General features: G+C 40.1%; 1 protein-coding gene across 1 annotated transcript in view; it reads right to left on the bottom strand.

Moving 5' to 3' along the window:
* VWF (von Willebrand factor) overlaps positions 1–19,222 on the bottom strand; it is a 147,552-nt gene that overhangs the window by 68,129 nt on the left and 60,201 nt on the right. The window contains exons 21-30 of the mRNA XM_075491424.1: positions 15,372–15,510; positions 13,569–13,703; positions 10,466–10,612; positions 9,653–9,793; positions 7,950–8,069; positions 7,181–7,337; positions 6,454–6,612; positions 5,125–5,260; positions 1,222–2,558; positions 362–481 (exon numbers count right to left, since the gene is read on the bottom strand). Coding sequence (XP_075347539.1) covers positions 362–481; positions 1,222–2,558; positions 5,125–5,260; positions 6,454–6,612; positions 7,181–7,337; positions 7,950–8,069; positions 9,653–9,793; positions 10,466–10,612; positions 13,569–13,703; positions 15,372–15,510 — 2,591 coding nt within the window. The remainder of the gene's footprint in view (positions 1–361; positions 482–1,221; positions 2,559–5,124; positions 5,261–6,453; positions 6,613–7,180; positions 7,338–7,949; positions 8,070–9,652; positions 9,794–10,465; positions 10,613–13,568; positions 13,704–15,371; positions 15,511–19,222) is intronic.

Below are 19,222 nucleotides of genomic sequence, written 5' to 3'. Positions count from 1 at the left end.
GTGACAGGCACCTCTTTGCCTGTTTGGACACACTTATGTCCAGTACAGTATAAAGGGAAGTGCTCATCAGAACTGCTGTCCTAGATATTCCTCATCACATGGTTCCCTGAATTGGATATCACACCTTTAGTCACCTGAACCAGAACAGCTTGGTTCGGGAGGAAATCGAACTGCATCTGAACCAAAAGCTTTACTAGCTTGATTTCCCCAATATAAACTTAAAAATTTTTTTGAGGGATTGGAATGGGATTGGAATTTAAAAAGTAAAAATAAAAATAATCTATACTGAGAAGTTGTTTTGTGTTGTATAGCAAAAGAATAAAAAGAGTCTTTATGTGTTTGAGTTGAAAGACATACATACTGATCTCAACACTTTGAATAAATGCCCGTACAAAGTTTTTCATTTCTTCAAACTCTGATGCTCCAATATTGGAACTTCCATCCAGAAGAAACATGACATCCATTGGTTTGTTGCACAACTCTGAGGGGAAAGGAGAAGGGGAAGAAAAGCAAAAGAAAAAAATAAAGGTTATTTATATATAATACCCAGAAGTAGCATCTGCTAATTATTGGTAGGAGAAGAAAGGGCAGATTTGGGGAAAACAAAGCAGGATAATGAGCAGCTGAAACAATAAGTGATGCCCCTTTAATGAAAGCTTTGAAATTTACATTCAGTGGGGTACAAGGGTATTTCAATTCCTGCTTTTCTGCAAATGTTATTTTACTCTCAGGGGACTGAAACAACAGCAAACAAACAAAAAAAAACCCCACAAAGCAACAACAACAAAAACCCAACAACAAACAAACAAACCAAAAAAATACACACACACAAAAAAACCCCTCACCACACCACAAAAAAAACAATTAAGCTTCTTCAGAAAAGAGGAAGTATAATTTTAACTTGCTTGAGGCAGGCAGATGAGAATAACTTTTTTTCTTCCGTCACCCTCCATCCTATCTGAGAGCTACTGTACTTTACTGACAAATGGAGCCAAGGACTTCTGAGCCTACTGAAGGCTGGCTGCAGGGCTGTGCTTGGTACTGCTGAACTGGGGCAGCATCCTCAGACACCAGTGAACACAAATGGTCCTTCCTTGGCATTTGGACAAGATACCAAATGAGATACGGGAACCCTCTTCAAATTTCAGTGATGTGAGGGGGAAATGGAGGAGACAGGAGAGAGGAAAGAGGAAATTACACAGAAAATATGTCCAACTTTACCTGGCTTTTCTGTCCCTTTACGAGAACAGCACAACTGCAGCACTAATTCAGGTGCTTCTTCAATAAGTGTGCTATAACTATGCAAGATTATTGGGTTATTAGGCTGACTGACCTTTCTGAGCTCTTGGATATTTGCATGGGGGGTTATGCCTATGGGAATAACATCTATGCTCCTGGGAGGTCGTGTGATAACGTCAGTGGAAGGGCTGGATGACACCATATATACCAAGTGAGGAACATCTTGCCTGCCCCCATTCACTGGCGTAAATGTGTGTTTGGAAATATAATCGAGGGCATTGCCAGTGTTGGTAGCCTTCCCTCCGTGGTAGGGTATGCGCCTCACCTTCTCAATAATACTTTCCTTTGACTGTATTTCCCTAAAGGAATACTCCAAAGTGACAGTCTCTGAATACTGCATGACTGTAACATGAATATCTTCCTGTCCTACATTCATTCCTGTGATCACCCTCTCAAGGAACTTCTTGACGATATTGAAATTTTCCTCCCCAACATTGTCAGATCCTTCCACAATAAAAGCAATGTCCAGCCTTTTGCGAGTAGGTTTTTCTGAAAAAGGTGGTGGTGCTGTGAGACCCCCAGGGGGAAATAAGACACTGGATATTGTTGGAGTGAACGTAGCTTTTAACGGAGGACTTTCTTCAGGTCCAAGATCACATAGACGATCAATGAGGAGATCCCTATTATCCATTAGCTCTAACACGTTGTTCATTAGGAAGGCTCTATTATCTGGTGACTGCTTTTCAATTAACCTGATTTGCTCCACATTAACATACGGTCCAATCCCCACAGCTATTACTGCAATTTTTTTATTCTTTAAAGCTGTGAGGATGCTGCGGAGTTTTCCTGGAGACTTGCTTGCTATAAATAGAACTGCAATTCTGGCAGCATTGGTCCTTTCTGCTTTTCCAAAAACGTGAAACACAGTGTATTTAAGGACTTCAGCAGCGGATGCTACTTCATCACCTGTGTATTTTATGCTTTGGACAATTTTTCTCATCTGGGACTGTGTTTTGATATCTTTAAGTCCAAGATAGATTGTGGGGCCAGCCCTATACACCAGAATTGACACTCGGATTTTCTTTTGGGAGATGTGGAGTTTCTTCATCATGCCAGTTATGAAAGTCTTCAGCTGTTCAAAGTCCTCCTCTGACAGTTTATTGGAGCCATCCATTAGGAAGGCCAAGTCCATCATCTTGCTGCATGAGTATTCACTGGGTGGTAGTTCAATGTCCTCCTCTGGAGCAGGTGTTGTCGGTATTAGGATGTCCTCCACTGGTTCACAGGCTACACAGGTTAAGTTCTTCCCTTCACAGAGACTACAAAAAATCACCGAATTTAACTGTAAAATATCAACGCTTGTAATAAGACATCAATAAATGTCTCAAAAACACAACAAAAATAAAACATGATGTGAGTGATTTTTTCGCTACCCTATTTCCCCACAACTCCCCACAAGGTATTATACAGCTAAATCCTACATGTTCATGCACGTTTGTTTAGATCCAGGAAACGTATGACAAACTATGATGTGTTTGTCAGAGGAAATTCTCCTTATAACAGCCTTTGGCAGAATCTGTAAAATCTGTGTCTGGAAACTGTCTAGAAACTCACTGCGCTTGAGCAATACAGCTACCTACAAGCCATTGGTGGACTGAACAGGCAGATCTGGTTTGCTTCACAAGGAAGAAAAACATGAGGCAAACTGGAGGCAGCTAACACAAAGTAGAGTAGAAAAGATGCTTTTAGCCCTGATATGACTTAGCAGACTCTGAGAGGAGGCTAGGTTTACCTAGGTTTTAATCTTAGGGAAAATAACAAAGAGCCTTTTTTCTACCTCTAAAGTGCATTATTTTCCTTTTCTTTTTCCTGACTTCATATTGTTTGGAATACAGCTTTGGCGCAAGTTCGTCCTCCTGGTTTTTTAATGTCTCCTTTTTTATCTTCCTCTTATTTACCATGTTGTCTGTTTCAGTCCCTTTCCTCATATCAAATGATGTATGTCATCTATAGCTGTTATCTCTTTTTAGTCCTATTTGTCTTCCCTCAACATTTCCACTCACCTCCATTAGTACATTTTTCTCTTCCCCTTTCCATCTCAGCTCCCATTTTTCTTTTTCCCCCATCTCTGCCTTTTCCACTATTCATCCTTCTGCACCGCTCCACCTTTTAGGAACTTGTTTATAATTCATCTCTTTCTATCTTTAGCAAGGCTTTAACACTTCTGCCCTTCTAATTCCTGGTTGCATTATTCTCTTTACTTCACTTATCAAAGGACATGACTGTACTCATGCACAGGCTGGTACAGACTCAGCCAATGTATTTTCCTTGTCTTACTGGACAGTCCAAGAAACAGAATTGGAAAAGTTTATGAAAGATCAAGGACCAAAAAACACTTATTCTCACTGCCAGAGAAAACCCAGGATGTACAAACTAAACAAGTTAATACTGGAAGAAGGTGCCATTTTCTGGGAAAAGACTTCACTTTACACGTGGCACCTTCATTTAAGTTCTCTTAGTTTAAGCGCTATGTTCTTTTCAAGCTGCTTTTAGAGTCTTCCTAATTGAAGAATGCACAGCTACTTTTGGCATTAACGTATAGCAACAGAAGATTTATTATTCTAATCCTAATATGAGCGAGCCTCTCCTAGTTTCCAATTTCCTTTGGATATTTGCTATAAAATTCATTTTTGTGCAATATTTTCTATTGTTTGTACAGATGGTGTAGGCATCTAAATTAGGTGACAGCTATGCAAAAGGATGTTTCCCTAGTGAGGTAAGTTTTCCTAATGTTCTGAAATCTTTTGTGAGCAGCGGCCAATGCATCAACATTTAAGATAAATTATTATTAAGGATTACAAAAATTAGGGAACAGAGACTCATTTATGAAGACTCTTTTTTGACCTTTTGATGGAATTCAAGGCTCTTCATGTATACTGTTAAAAAAATACATATTTAATTGATTAGCCTAACAGTCTCATGCCCTGGGTTTATAGCACAGACGTACGCTAGCCCCGGCAAGAGGCCAGGAATTCAAAGTTCATACCCATTCAGAGCTTCTGTGAGGTTCAGAGCATTTGGAGCTAAGGTGTTAGTCTGGGCTAATAGCTGCTGCAGTTTTACAACTCAGTTTCTATTAAATATGGTCAAATTACAAGATGGAAAACTCTCTTGTATTCACAGCATTATAAGTGACTAGTGAAAGTATCTATCAAGGATCTAGACATCGGGAGAATGCCAAATTTTCAGGTACTACAGGCCATGACATAATACGCCACTGGCCCGTATACAGAATGAAAATCAGTCTCTGCAGCTGAAGGCCCTGATCCTGCATGGGGCACAGCATTGTGCACCCTGCCATTAATTTCATCATATTTGTAAATGCATGCATGCAGGATGCATCTTAAAATCTTGGGAAAATTAGTTTTCCAATAATAGTACACAATTCCAACTGCTAACAATCTCAGCAAGTTCTAGACTGAGTGCACATTCAGATCCTCCACTATATGTAGGATTTTTTTTAGTACTGGCAGAAGGAAAGAGTCTGATGGTTTTATTGATGTTGAATCACACCTTACACAAAAAGAAGTGGAACATCTGAAGCCAGTGGGGCCACCTACACATGGGAAAAAGCCTTTTTTGAAAGGAATTTATGAATTTCACTTGCTTAAATTCAGCTGACATCCTATATCCCTACTGTCACTGAAAAACTTCAGCTTCAGATTGTATGTGAAGGGATATTGACATAAAAGGTGGTTTCCAAGCTTCATCTTCAGCAGTATATTTAAAGTTACATCCAAAAACTTATTCATGTGGATGTGCTTCATCTCCCTCCCTTCATCCTACTCAAGAGGCATGTGATTTCACTGCATAAACCCAACATACCAAGATTGACAGCGCTGTAGATCATCTCTGTTCAAAACTATTCTCCTTCCATGAGGGATCTTGACATCTCCAACTGCACACACAGGACAGTCTTCTGGACTGACACAATCCAGGGACAGTTCATCAAGTATTTTCCCTGTTTCAAAATAGCACAGTAGTATAAAGATGCCAATATTCATGAATTGCAAAACTAATCATTGCATTTACCCTGCTACAAAAAAAAAAACATGACAAGGCTTCTGAGTTGGGCTTAACATTCTGAATACTCTGCCTGTGTTATGGTCACTGCCAGTTTGACACAAAGATGTATTTCCTTCCTTCATAACCACTTTTATTTAGATACTGGAAGTAGTGTATAACCTGCAATGGCCAGTACCATACAGAAGGTGAACATATCTTTTGAACAAAGCATTGAAGATGACAGGAGAAAATGGCATTTTCCTTTTTACATATTTATTATTGATTTCTCCCAGTATCCCCTACCTCACTCTGATCAGAGATAACAGAGCCCAAAATAGCTATTTTTGGTCTTAAAATACCTACTTTCTTTGCCTTCATGTATTCTCTCTCTGCTCTTAGGAGCTATTTATTCATCTGAGTTTTCACTCTCCTTTTGGATTTGCTCATCTTTCACTCTTTCCCTTTCTGTCTGTCTTTCCTCTCCCCACCCCATATTTCCCATATTTTTTCCTTTCCCCTTTCTAAGAGATAGTTGATGAGAACAGTTAAGCTGAAAGCTCAGGCTCACAGGAGGATGCCTGCTGGGCACTCAGGAGCATTGGAGGTAGTAAGCAGGTCAAGGCAACGGGTTTCCCCCACTGCAGTAGGTGCTCTGAAGGAGAGCATTTTATGAGTGTCCAGCACAAATTCATACCCTCTTTTAACCACATAGTCAACAACCTCTGTTGCTACACAGCCCCTAATCCTCCTATCTTCCCTTCTTACCACCCCATTCTCATCCTCTCTTGTTCTTGCTGGCACTATTTCGTTCTCCTCTTCAGGCACCACTTCATGCCCTTCCCACACTGTGCACATTTCACAAACTGAAACCAGGATGCCTAACCACCTTCCTGCTTATGCAGTAAGAAATTGAGGTGAAAACACATCGGTAAGCCTGGTAAGGAATTAACTGCTACATCTAAGTCTTTTGCAATATCCAGCCTTACCAATCTGAGAATATTTCTGGACTATAGGCCTCTTTTCATGCAACAGAAAAACTTAGGGGGTAAAAAAAAAAAAAAAAAAAAAAGACTCTACAGCAATACCTACAAGTACCAGGAGCAGAGCAGAAAAACGTAAGTAACTGCTTAAAGCAAAAGATGGACTTACCAGCTGGACAGTGTACATGGCATCCTTCCACACACTGCAAAGGGCACTCCACAGGCTGTGGGTGCTGGCACGTTATAGGACAAGCAGGTCCACAGCTATTATATCGCCATTCACATTGAAAATCTAAGTCTTGTTTATTCAGGTCCTCACAGCTTTGTGCTACAGAGTGAAAGAATCAGAGGCAAAAAAATAAAACCAGAGTGTATTCATCTTGCCTCTCAGAACTATGACACCAAACTTGGTACAAAAAGTGGACCACATACACATAGAAAAATATTGATTTCCATCTTTAAATAAAAATATATTTATTTTAATACATTCAGGACAGGCCACTTCTTCACACTTAATTTTTTTTCACATAATGAACTACTTGCTGTAGATCAGATACATTTGTTTTTGATAAAAACAATTGCAAAAAATGTTCTTTAAATTTTAATTAAAAAAAAAGAAAATGTACAGAAACCATTTCTTGCTCTATGTTTGTTTGTACCACGGACTATTATATACCCTTATTGAGGGAATGTTTTTTACAGATATGGCTCTGAACATAAATAGAAAAGGGAGAGGAAATGTCACCGTGAGCTGCTAGCCCAGTCCCATTAAAGTGAAATTCTCCGGACAACAGTGGGAGCAGAGCTGGATAAGAACAGTCTATCTGAGCCAACAGCTTACTGATTAAAAGCTTGAACCTTTTCACTCAGTTCTTCCTCATCTGCCCTGTACTTACGGCACAGAGCTGGTGATCTCCAGTGAACAGCAACACCTTTTTGTGCACAGACATGTGCATAGGCAGCTATAGCATCACAGAAGCAAGCACAGTCCCCAATAGATTCACAAGCACATGTGTCATACATGCAAATATCTATGTAGGGCTCAGGATTCACCTACAAAAGAGAAATACAGGGTACAGTACACTCACTGACTCCCCTCATCTCTTCCTTCTAGACACATTTAACCTTCAGATGGTTTGCCTACTCCATTCACCAAGAGTTGAGGTGGCATCTACATAAATCAGTGCAGGTCTTTCTGCAAGGACCCATATCAGGCCATGTTCTCAAAGCTGTTATAGACACTGCAGTTTATTGTTCCTTAATATTCCCCATATGGTGTAACTTTATACCTTTTTGGGCCCTGTTCCCATACCCTCTTGTGCAGCAGCTTGGGTAGAATGCAGTCTGAATGGCATTATATTAGCTCAGCTCCCTCTCCCCTCAAATCTCAACCCTTGTGTTTGACTTCATGTGCCAGTCTCTAGGCTCTGGAGTAAAATTTCCCTCAAGCAGAAGTTATTCTATAGCTTTCTACTAGATGGTATCCTAAATTTTCCCATGAAGCATCAGCTACGGGACAGAGTCAGAGATGAGAATACCAATTAGTCAGCCTCCTCCAAATCCTGTGTGCTGTCAGCACAACCATACTTTTCCCCTCAGCTGTAATCAGCGTCAGCACAGATCATGCAGAATTGAAGAATGTGAAACACATGACACAATACTCACAAGTTTTTTGCATTCTTCAAAGAGATCCCCAGACAAAATGCTGCATGATGTTTCTACCATCACCTGCTTCACTACGTTTCCATTACAGAGCGGAGAGATCAAGGTCTGTTCCTGGTTGGGCTTAATATTGTAAAAGACAAGCACACATTGCATTAGCCTTGCCTTCAGAACCTCAGGACTCTTCAAATTGAAGTAAGAGACTCACTAGCACTAGACAGTTTTCATGACAAAGGAAATTGTCAAGACAAATCCTGCCACAGCAGAACGCACAGTAGAGCAGGTCACCTCCTACATTTTCTCCAGCTCTTACTTGTATGCTGCAGTTTTAATATAGATATTTTGATGACAGGAAGCCCCAGTGTACCAAACATCCACCCTGAAAAACGATCATTTGCAGCTCTACAGAAGGCCCACAAGACTCACAAATATGATCCGTCTTCAGCAGACAATACCCACTGCCACTGCTCAGTAGTCTCCCCCTCTCCCATTTAATTTATCTAAGAACGAGGAGCACTAGTATTGAGACACCATTTATCACGAGGACTGCAGGTTCTGTTCTGTGCCTATTACACTGAAACAAGGAGCTCCTCCTTCTCAGTCATATCCTGTGGTCTCAATGCTCATTATTGTAACTTCTTCTGTGCTCCAATCAAGTCGTATCTAAAAAGTGACATGCAGCAAGGTAATACTGTAGCTATGTCACACTTGCACATAATTTATCCAACTAACCCAAAAGATTTCATGTGATCAGAAATAAATGCTTCATTTTATTTTCTGATAATTTAAATCTTTTAAGGAAAGATACAAAAAAGGCCTTTTTTTTCCCCTCTCTCTCTGAAAACTTAGATGAATTTTCAAGGGAAAGTTTTCAGCCTTGAAAGCATCATCTGAATGAAATGCTTCATTTTATAAATGTCAAAACAAGTTGTCTCCTATCAATTTTTTATTTTGGAAATACTTTTGGCCATAATTATTTGTCAGGTCAAGATAAATTTATTATTCAATTTCATTCTTTCACAACTCTGTATTTGGAAAAGAGGAAGTGTACTCTCATGGGTAGCATAATTAGTACTCCATGAAATCACCTGATCTCTGACACCAGGACATAGATAACACTATCAGATAGCAGGTAACTTCCTCAAAATTCAGAAGCAATGATAGCATGACAATAAGGTCTTACATCCCCTCCTGTATCGTGGTTTTTCTCTTCAAGCCTCTCCAATCTGAAAATAATAACTGAATGCTCTTTAAAAAAGATCAAGCATACAGAAAGAAATTAATCTGTGCATTTGGTTGTTCATAAATGGACAGACTAAGATTTGGGATGTAGAAGTTTGGATAGGGAAATACAAAAATTTTATCTGAACTCCCCCTGTCTGAAAATTACAGCTGTTTTTTTAGATTAAGCTCTAAAATGAGATTTCCAGTTATACCTGGATTTCAAGCATCTGGGCTGGCAAACTCTATGAACAGCCTCTACCATACAGAGTGGCTATTTTAACATTCATCTGAAGCCAGGCAGCGCAGAGGCCTTAAATAAGTTAATTGATCTTTTATCAGATTTCAAGAAATAATATTATTTGGCAAAAATATGGGGGAAGGAGTTCATTTCTATTTATTTTTATCCTTTCAAACCTCTTTGACTGCTCTTGAGTGACACCATAACCCATATTAATTAGTTTTCACAGTTCATTTGCAATCACCTTTTCAACATCAGCACAGTATGGATTAACTTTCCAAGAATTCCCAAAATCAACTGGATCTACTTCAAGATGTTCATTGCTGCTGGTCAAATCATTGTTTTGGATTCCATCAAAATTTCCACATAGACCACACACTTGATCCTTGCAGGGAAAGAAACACAAAATACATAAATCTTACATCTGTAGACTGGGTTAGGGTTTTGTTAAGAAGTCTTTTTAGCCTACTGCTTTAATGGCATGAGGCTTGAAAACTGTATTATCCGTGGCCTTGCCAAGTTCACTAAAATAGACATAGTCCCTCACAGAGAACATTTAGCTCCTATTCCCATTCTGCTTAGCTGAAAGTAGGACCATACTGTCTCCAAGGGCTCCAGGAAGCAAGACAACTCTGATCAGTGGTGAAATACAGCTGAACTTCTGAATACAGCCTGTGGCTCTATTTGGACTATGTCCCTACAATCCCATTTTATTTCTGGAGTTGACCGTCCTATCGCCATCACTAGTAAATCTGGCTCCTTATACTGCTTTTCTTGAATACAGAAGAAATCACTCAAGGCATAGTTATTCTGAGGCACCACAGCATTCATCCTGTCATAGCTCATCCTCAATGACCCAGAATTTACCCCTCACAGTTGAACTAGCGGGAAAGTAAGCAACCCTTATGATATTACAAAAAAATCCCTTCATTTTCAAGCAAGTGCCTAATACTCCATGGAAATCTATCAGTGTATCTGTATAAAAAAATGCTATTCCCCAGAGACAGGGTAAGTGCATTCTTTAGTGAGAATAAGAAGTAAAGCAAAAAACACTTACTTTGAAATTGCCTTTTAAGATAACTGAGACTCCCATGGCCAGATCCCAGGTCACACTGATGCTTTTGCCCAGTAAAATGATGTAATAACGGCCAGACCTCATGACTTCTAAATCATTGTCATCTTTAGGAGGTACCTTGATGTTTACCTGAAAAAGAAAAGCACATTGTGCTATTCACCATGTCTCTAATTACTGTTTCATGTAGGTCCCCTTCCCAGTGGGACACGTGCTCACAGGTTAACAGCTATTTTCAAATATGCCGTGCTCCAGAGAACAGATAGTTCCCATACACTACACAGATGCTCCGGAGCAAAACTGTAAGCAAGGTATGGGTAAGGGACTGATTACAGGCTTGTCTTTACACTGAAAAGTTGCTGTGGATAAATTATTATCTTAGAAACAACACTTCTGAAGAGCAAATTGGGATACAAGTACAGTATTTCAATCTCATAACACGTCTAATTTTGAATGAGGCAATGTCCCTTGTGCTCCTGGGGTATAACATACACTCACCACAAATGGTGACACACAAAGCAATGACTGCTAAACAGAAGGAGGGCTGATGAAGAGGACAGGGTATACCCAATTAACGATCAGTTTAGTATTCAGTCAATGGTTCACTGAATAATTAAATTTTATTTTTATTTCATCTTTTTAGGAAACTAACAATTCTGTGCTCCTGAGGCAGGTAGTGACAAAAGGGCTGGCTAGGTTTAAGTGTAATGTGAACTGAGAGAATTACATGCCTCACTGGCCTCTGAAGGACCAGAACCTGATTCTGAAGTCAGGAAGGACTTTCTTCCCAACCAGCTACACCAACAGGAAAAATCCTGAGAGATTCCTTTTGGTGTCTCTTCATTTTCCCATCACTTTCACTTCCCCTGTGTGCCTCTTTCTCCTTCCATCTGGCTGCAAATTCACTGCCTCCAGCTACTAAGAATTTAAGAGATTAATTTAAAATGCTTTCTTTCACACTGTAATCCCCTTTCAATAGGAACACTAATAGGATTATTAACCACATTTGGAGGAAAAGGGCTGGCATGGCTGTTACTTTAAGCACCACTGATGCATTAACTAAAAACTGCTTAATTGTGGAAGAGGCAGATGAAAACTTTCAATCAGTACAAATAGTGATTAAAGCAAGGGAGAAAGAGGAGCCCACAAACCATTCATCCACTCCCTAGTTTGAGGGCAAAATACTTCCTTATCCCAGTATTCCTTCTTGCTCAATTCAGTAAAAGCTCTGTCTTGTAATTCAATTCTCTTCATCTCTTGAGGTATTAGCAGAAACTTTATTCCCAAAGAAGACATCCTCCAAGGATCTCCTAAAGAGGGCCTACAATGTCTTTAGGGGAAGAATACCTTAAAAGATAGCCTATTTTAGGAACTGGAAGCTTTTTCACCTTTTTCTATGCCCAATGTATTACTATACAGTCTAGTCACACTTGGTCACTTATCTCCTAAATATCTACAGTAGTCTCTGTCTTTCCAAACTAAGGCAAAAACCAGAGGAGGACAAAATTGAACTGGGAGGTTGACCTAAATTACAGAATTTCTATGTTTATGGAGGCTTTTTGCCCAACCATGAAGTCATAAACTTTTGACCTTGCAAATTGGCAGATTTATTTGTTTCAGAAGAGCAAAAATGAGCCAGAACTGTAGCATGCAGATACTTCAATTAAGCCCCCATTTACTTAAAAATAGAAGCTGCTCTCAAAACAGTATCATCTTAAAACAATGCTGCTTGGGAACATTTTAATAGAAAAAAAGAGAGTTGATTCTCCTGCATGGTTCTAAGGATTCTTGTGGAAAAAGAGTGTCACTGGATGAGAATTTGTCTAAGAGTCTTCATATCAGTTGTTTTTCCTTAATCTCTCCTTTGGTTGCTGCTATTTCTAAGAAAACCTGCTCTAGATACTACACTGAGCCTTAAACCCTCTAGAAAGACAGCTAAAAATTCAGTCAAGGTCATGTGGACAGTCTTGTGATACAGACCTAGCTTTTGCAAGGACATACTCTCTCAGAAACCAAGGAAGCTTTCAGACAAAGCCTGGTTCTATGGACTGATCCCTGCACTACCATTCACCCTCACCCAGGTAGGGGATTCTTTAGCAGCAGAAATAAAGAATTGGTTGGGCAACCAGTATGTCCTATGTTCATTCCTCCAGCAACAAAAAGCCTATATGGGTCACATGCTGTCAAGATGCACTGCACAGACACTGTTAATAATGGTATGTTTTACATGTTCCTGTCATGCATCAGTGGCACACAGCAATTTGCAGGCAATTTGCAGGCTATGCAAAACCTGTTACAGCTTTGTCCGTTAACCCAAAACAAGGCAAATGTAGAGTGGTTTCATCTTTCACTGGGAACATTTTTGCAAAGCTCTGGTCCAGATGCCAGTTCAGAGCACAATACTTCTGAAAACTGAGCAACTGAAACACTATAATCCACTGTATCTCTGTAATGTTTGAACACACAGACGGTCTTAATTGTTACAGTGCCCAAAGCAAAGAGCTGAACTCTGCCCTTTGGAAAGCTCATTTCCTGCCGTGAAGGGACATGGGAGGTGGAAGTGATTCTTGGTCAATTCTTTAGTGTTTGTTGGTAAGAAAGGAGGAAAAAATCCAGCTGCATTTTCCACCTGACAATTTAACAAGGGAAAGGATAGCTGATACTTGCTTCTGCAGTATCAACTTGCTTCAGCCATGGCTTTTTTTTCTGTGTGCTCACTCCTTGAGAAGGCTAAATTAGGTCTGAAGCTTTACTAGTCATGGGACAGTCACTTCTTTGCTCTTCCTTGCACTTAACCTTGCTTGAAATAGACCTAGATCTCCCATGTTTAGAAAGGACATTCCTCATATGAGCTTGCATTGAACAGCATTCTTACCTGAGAGAAATTTATTGGCATCAAGCAGAAATACCAAAATGGCATTATACCTCTGGGAGCAAAATGGATAATTATAATCCTGCTAATCTCTTCATTTTATGATCGGATTTTCAAGAACCACTGAGCATGAGGTCATTCATGCCTTGTCTTACCTAACAACTGGAAATTCTTTTCCCCAAAAAAGGGGAAGAAAGAGAATAGAAGCATACGTACGTTTCCATTAAACAACTCTATTTCCCCACTTTCATACAGAATGATAACCCTTTTGGTGCACTTTTCTCCAGTGAAGCCACAGCCTTCATTTGAAATTAGTATCCGGAATGTCCCAGAGTCATCCTTGCAGAAATCCTATTAGATGAAAATAAATTAATGAGTCATTAATGCAGAACATTTGAAAAACACATACAGATCTATGGAGAAAAACAAAGCCTCAAATAATATCCTGTGTACTCTGTGGCCAGTAAGATATATGTTGGCATGCCAACTGTTCCTATATTAATTTATTTTGTGCTTGGTGTTGGTGGTCCACCCCTTAAAGAATGAGGCCCACTCTGCCAATGACACACACACGTGCATATTTTGCAGGGGGGATCCATGCTATTTCAGTACCTGTGATATTTTAAAGATGTACAATGGTCACAGTGTACATCTTAATACACATATATTAATTGATTTAACAGTGAAAACAAGACTCTGCAGCTTTAATGATAAAATAAAAATATAAAACTAGAAGGTTAGGTTAGAAAGAAGGGTTAGAAAGAAACTTGCTGCACAGTTTGGAGCAAAATGTTTGATGCCCATGTTTTCCCACCTGTACATGAATAATAATTACAATAATGTCAACCTATTTCTTGGGCAACAATTATGTCGTTTAATGTATGTCGTTTAATGTAAAGTCAAATATTTCTGAGATGCATGGAGAGTTAGTACTACATTTATATGATGACTCATGACTATCAGGCCTTTTAGGGTTTTGGGGTTTTTTCAGTATACACCTTTTAAGAAAAAGACCCTGTCTATAGTTCTCTGTGTTTGTCATCTGAAGAAAACAGATCTCATTCTCATTTTAAGTAGTTTTGTAGTACTGTATGCTATTACTGCCCATAAGACCTTTACACAGAGCTCTCACTAGTGGCAGAGCAATCATTTTTCTAAGGTAATCCAGCTGGCATCAAGGTGGGAGCATATTTCAAAGACCTAGCCAGAGACAGGTTGATCACACTTTCCTGCCCAAGGAGAACTGCAGGGCCTCATGAAAAGGGTCTGTACAGAAAAAATAGCCCACCCAAGAAACATGACACTTTCTAACTGCAGAAGACTGTTGTTATCAATTAACAGTGGATCCATCTAGTGTTAGACAAAATTTTCAGATAAATCCTTCTTCTTTTGCACATGCATTTTTAAATACACAATGATTTGCATCTGTAGATGAGCTTTAATCTTATTTAGCACTCTACATTTCTGGCTGCTCCCACAAATCACAGGCTGACATTAGTGTGCTATGTCTTTATCCATATTGGATACTGTCAGTGTACCCCAATAGGTTGGTGCATGGAACAGGACAGTGACTATCCCAAAGTGAACAAGCAGAGTCTGTGCTCTGGACATATTTAGAGAAGGTTCACGAAACACTTCTGGTCTCGGTCAAGACAGTAAGCCATCACTACAGGATAAAGTGGCTAGTGGGGAATGAGGAAAGATTGACATATGGGTATCTACAATTCCTTATTAGAGATGAGATTCAGACACCTCCTCTCCATACCATGCTGCTATCATATGATTTATGACTGCCAGCTAGACACATGAAAACCTAACTCACTTCTATAGAACACAGTGCAATCTTCATATTTCTCAAGGCATCTTTGAAGTCATCAGTAAGCTCTGCTCTCCTCTACCATACGTCTGGCTTAGTAATTAAGAATACTTTACTGTGATTTATCCAAACATTGGACTTCTCTCCTGGTGTAAAACACCTTATATATTATCAGACAGCTTCAGCATTTGACATATTCTTACCTGAACTAATACATATTGACAGTTTCCTGGAAACTTGTATTTCAATCCATCAAATGTCAAATAATGAGCTGTACCAATAACAGTGCAGGTGCCATCACACGTATTTTTGGTGCATTCCCACTTTCGACCATGGCACACACTGTAACAGAGAAAACAAGTCAGTGACAGTTATAAGTATTTCCAGTGTATATAACAAGCAAGAGAATGCAAGGTGCTTTAGGCAAAGCGAAAGAGCAGAAGTTTCTCCCTCCTGGAGCTCATGATCTGCAGACTCTTCAAAAGACACACAAGTGGTGATAAGCTACTACGTTGCCTTGTTCTGCTCTTTTTCCTGGGCCTGGGTCAGGAAGTAACCTACTGCAGATCAAACAGGAGCATTGTTCCCCTGTATGTCTTAACCCGGACATCGGCTGCAGCTCTGTGAGGAATCTCTATAGTTGTCTGTGCTGCTGTCCGTCCTCAGGTGTATTCCCAGCAGATCCTGTCTGTGTTTGGCCTTGAGAAGGTCCTCTTAGAGGGCTCCATGCCTGGGCTGCTGGAATCCTTCTCTGGATAGACTTCCATAACTACGTTACACTACCATGCACCAGATGACAATCTCTCTCATTAAAATAAATTAGCATATGTTAACATTGGGTGCATAAATCCAAATAGTGCATTAGCAGGTTAAGTGAATAAGGAATATGTTTCCCTTTTTCTTACAAGCTGCATGCAGGAGTATGCAGGAGCTTTTGGAACCTCCCTATTACAAAAAGAGGACTGGACAGAGCCTGCTAGAATATTTCATAAGACTATTAGTATTTTATTTTGGATATGCTGCTCTGCTCAGAGTATCCTTTTAGAAAAACAGTTTGATTACCCTCTAAGGACCATTACAGGTTAAATATAAAGTATAATATCAGCAACCCTGTTTTTATTTGCAGTACTGTCCATTTTTCCTCATCGAAAGCCAAAATAGCTTAATAATAGCCAATTAAATTTACTAAATTTAATATCCAACTGATGCCAAGGGATATGCGTTTACTCTAGCGACCAACTTTTGGGACCAAGTAACCAGGACTGTAATTCAGTCTGCCCAGTGGCTTTTACTCAGATTATATATTTACGTATAATACCACCCTTCTCCAAAGAGGTGTGTCTGTTCTTAAATGAAGTTCATTCTTTGTGGTAGCTTATCTGACCTAGCAATTGGAGACATTACCTCACAGTCTGACAAGAACACACATATGGATAGGAATATTTATTTTTCTGTACAGAGGTACACATATACATACACCCTCTGAGGAATATCCTATGGCGTGATACTGTCCCCTGAAGTCTCCTGTGGTGAACGAACCAGAATGTCTCTCCTACAGGAGAATTCAAGTTTGTCACCATACAAATAGGACTCCAAGCTAAATCATAGAATTATAGAATGCTTTGGATTGGAAGGGACCTTTACAGGTCATCTCGCCCAACCCCCCTGCAAGGGCAGGGACATCTTAAACTACATCAGGTTGCTCAGAGCCCCCTCCAACCTGACCTTGAATGTTTCCAGGGATGGGGCCTCCACTACCTCTCTGGGCAACCTGTTCCAGTGCCTCACCACCCTCATGGTAAAAAATTTCTTTCTTAAATCCAGGCTAAATCTGCCCTCCCTTAGTTTATAACCATTGCTCCTTGTCCTGTCACTACAGGCCTTGCAAAAAAGTCTGTCCCCGTCTTTCCTACAGGCCCCCTTTAAGTACTGGAAGGCTGCTATAAGGTCTCCCCGCAGCCTTCTCTTCTCCAGGCTGAACAACCCCACCTCTCTCAGCCTGTCCTCGTAGGAGATGTGCTCCAGCCCTCGCATCATTTTCATGGCCCTCCTCTGGAGCCGCTCCAACAGCTCCATGTCTTTCTTGTGCTGAGGCCTCCAGAGCTGGACGCAGTACTCCAGGTGGGGTCTCACCAGAGCAGAGCAGAGGGGCAGAATCACCTCCCTCGACTGCTGGCCACACTTCTTTTGATGCAGCCCAGGTTACGGTTGGCCTTCTGGGCTGTGAGCGCATGTTGTTGGCTCATGTCCAGCTTTTCGTCCATCAGTACCCCCAAGTCCTTTTCCACAGGGCTGCTCTTGATCACGTCATCCCCCAGCCTGTATTGAAACCGAGGACTGCCCCAACTCAGGTGTAGGACCCTGCACTTGGCCTTGTTGAACCTCATGAGGTTCACACAGGCCCCCTTCTCCAGCTTGTCCAGGTCTCTCTGGTTGACATCCCATCCTTCTGGTGTGACAACTGCACCACTCAGCTTGGTGTCATCTGCAAACTTGCTGAGGGTGCACTCGATCTCACTGTCAATGTCATTGATGAAAATATTGAATAGCATTAGTCCCAGTACGGACCCCTGAGGGACACCACTTGTCACTGATCTCTGTCCAGACAAATCTCAGGTTATGTGACAGGAGATGTGACAAGATGTGACAAGACACCTGATCATGAAAGGAGATATACCAGTGGTTCCCTGTCTGTATAGTTTGCCAGTGATGTTGTCGAGGAGACCTCCTAGACCTCCTCACAAGCACAGAATATGCAAGAAAAACAAAAAGGGGACATCCTGACATGCAGAGAAAAACAAGATGCTGCCTTGTTTATTCAGGGAGATGGGAATTCTGAAGAGCAAGCAGACACAGGGTTAAGGTGTTGGTATCATTATACCCATGTTGCTGTAGCAGCTGTACTGCACTATCATTATTGTACAAAGCCAGCGATACCATGACGAAAGAGACAGTGGTGGTGTTTTTTTTTGTTTCACTCCTCCTTTTGCACTCTTTTTGCCCTTTGTTTTTTTTGTTGTTGTTGTTTTGGGTTTTGGTTTGTTTTAAAAAAACAAAACAAAACAAACAAAGCCCCACATGGTGACCGTCTTCTGAATAGATATTCAAAATGCAAAGAAAGCCAATTCTTTTATCTTGGTGTAACTCAGTTGGTTTCAGTGTAATTATACCAGTGTAACAGACAGAAGAAAAAGTAGTAGGGCTCCTAGTCTTCCTGATGACACCAAACCAGCCCCATTCAACACCAATCATTATTAAGTTTCTGAGAGTTTCCAAGAACATTTGTATCCTTTCATTGCTGTGATACCTAATAGTGTAAATCTTACATGGTACCCTGATAAATAAGGCTCAAGGAGGTAAATAACATTATCCTTATGTTAAAATGAGGGAAAGAGGGAAATTGAGAAATAAAGATAAGAAGATACTTCAGAGCATCCACCTAGTCCTTTTGCCCTTTTCCAGAGGTATCCTGAAGAACCACAAGCCTTGCTACAGAAGCTGCAGGTATGAAAGGGGATCTTTTCCTTGTCATCCATGGGCTTTTGATCAGTGACATAAATTGATTTGCTAACTAGAAAGAGACTGAGCAAACAAAATAAAAAACAAGGTCAATGAAGCATAAAATCTGCTCACTCTTTTGTTTGTTATTAATTTTGGGGAATTAGAATAGCATCTGAACCATATCTAATAATCTAATCTAATAATAATAACTTAATAATCTAATAAGTAATAGCTTGCTTGAGGTTGGAGAAACATTCATCTACTAAATGCTATATGAATGCAGATGGACATCATCACTGCCCCAGGGATTTTCTAATCAAGTTCTATAAGGGCAGGGAAAAGGGAATTCTATCCCTGCTTTACAGATGTAAAAACTCAGGGATAAAAAACCTGAAGTACTTTCCCAAGATCAAATTGCTCACCAAAGAAAAACCGGGTACTGAACCACGTTCTCTAATAATGCCTTAACCCAAGCATAAGCATTGTTTAATCTTGATAACACTTCACAGTATAATAAATATTGTGCAATACATTTTCTTCAAAGAATGAAATT

The sequence above is a fragment of the Mycteria americana genome, chromosome 1, assembly GCF_035582795.1.
Source record: "Mycteria americana isolate JAX WOST 10 ecotype Jacksonville Zoo and Gardens chromosome 1, USCA_MyAme_1.0, whole genome shotgun sequence".
In the NCBI taxonomy this organism is placed as follows: domain Eukaryota; kingdom Metazoa; phylum Chordata; class Aves; order Ciconiiformes; family Ciconiidae; genus Mycteria; species Mycteria americana.
The sequence above is the reverse complement of the archived record's forward strand: the minus strand, read 5'-3'. Positions and strand labels throughout refer to the sequence as shown.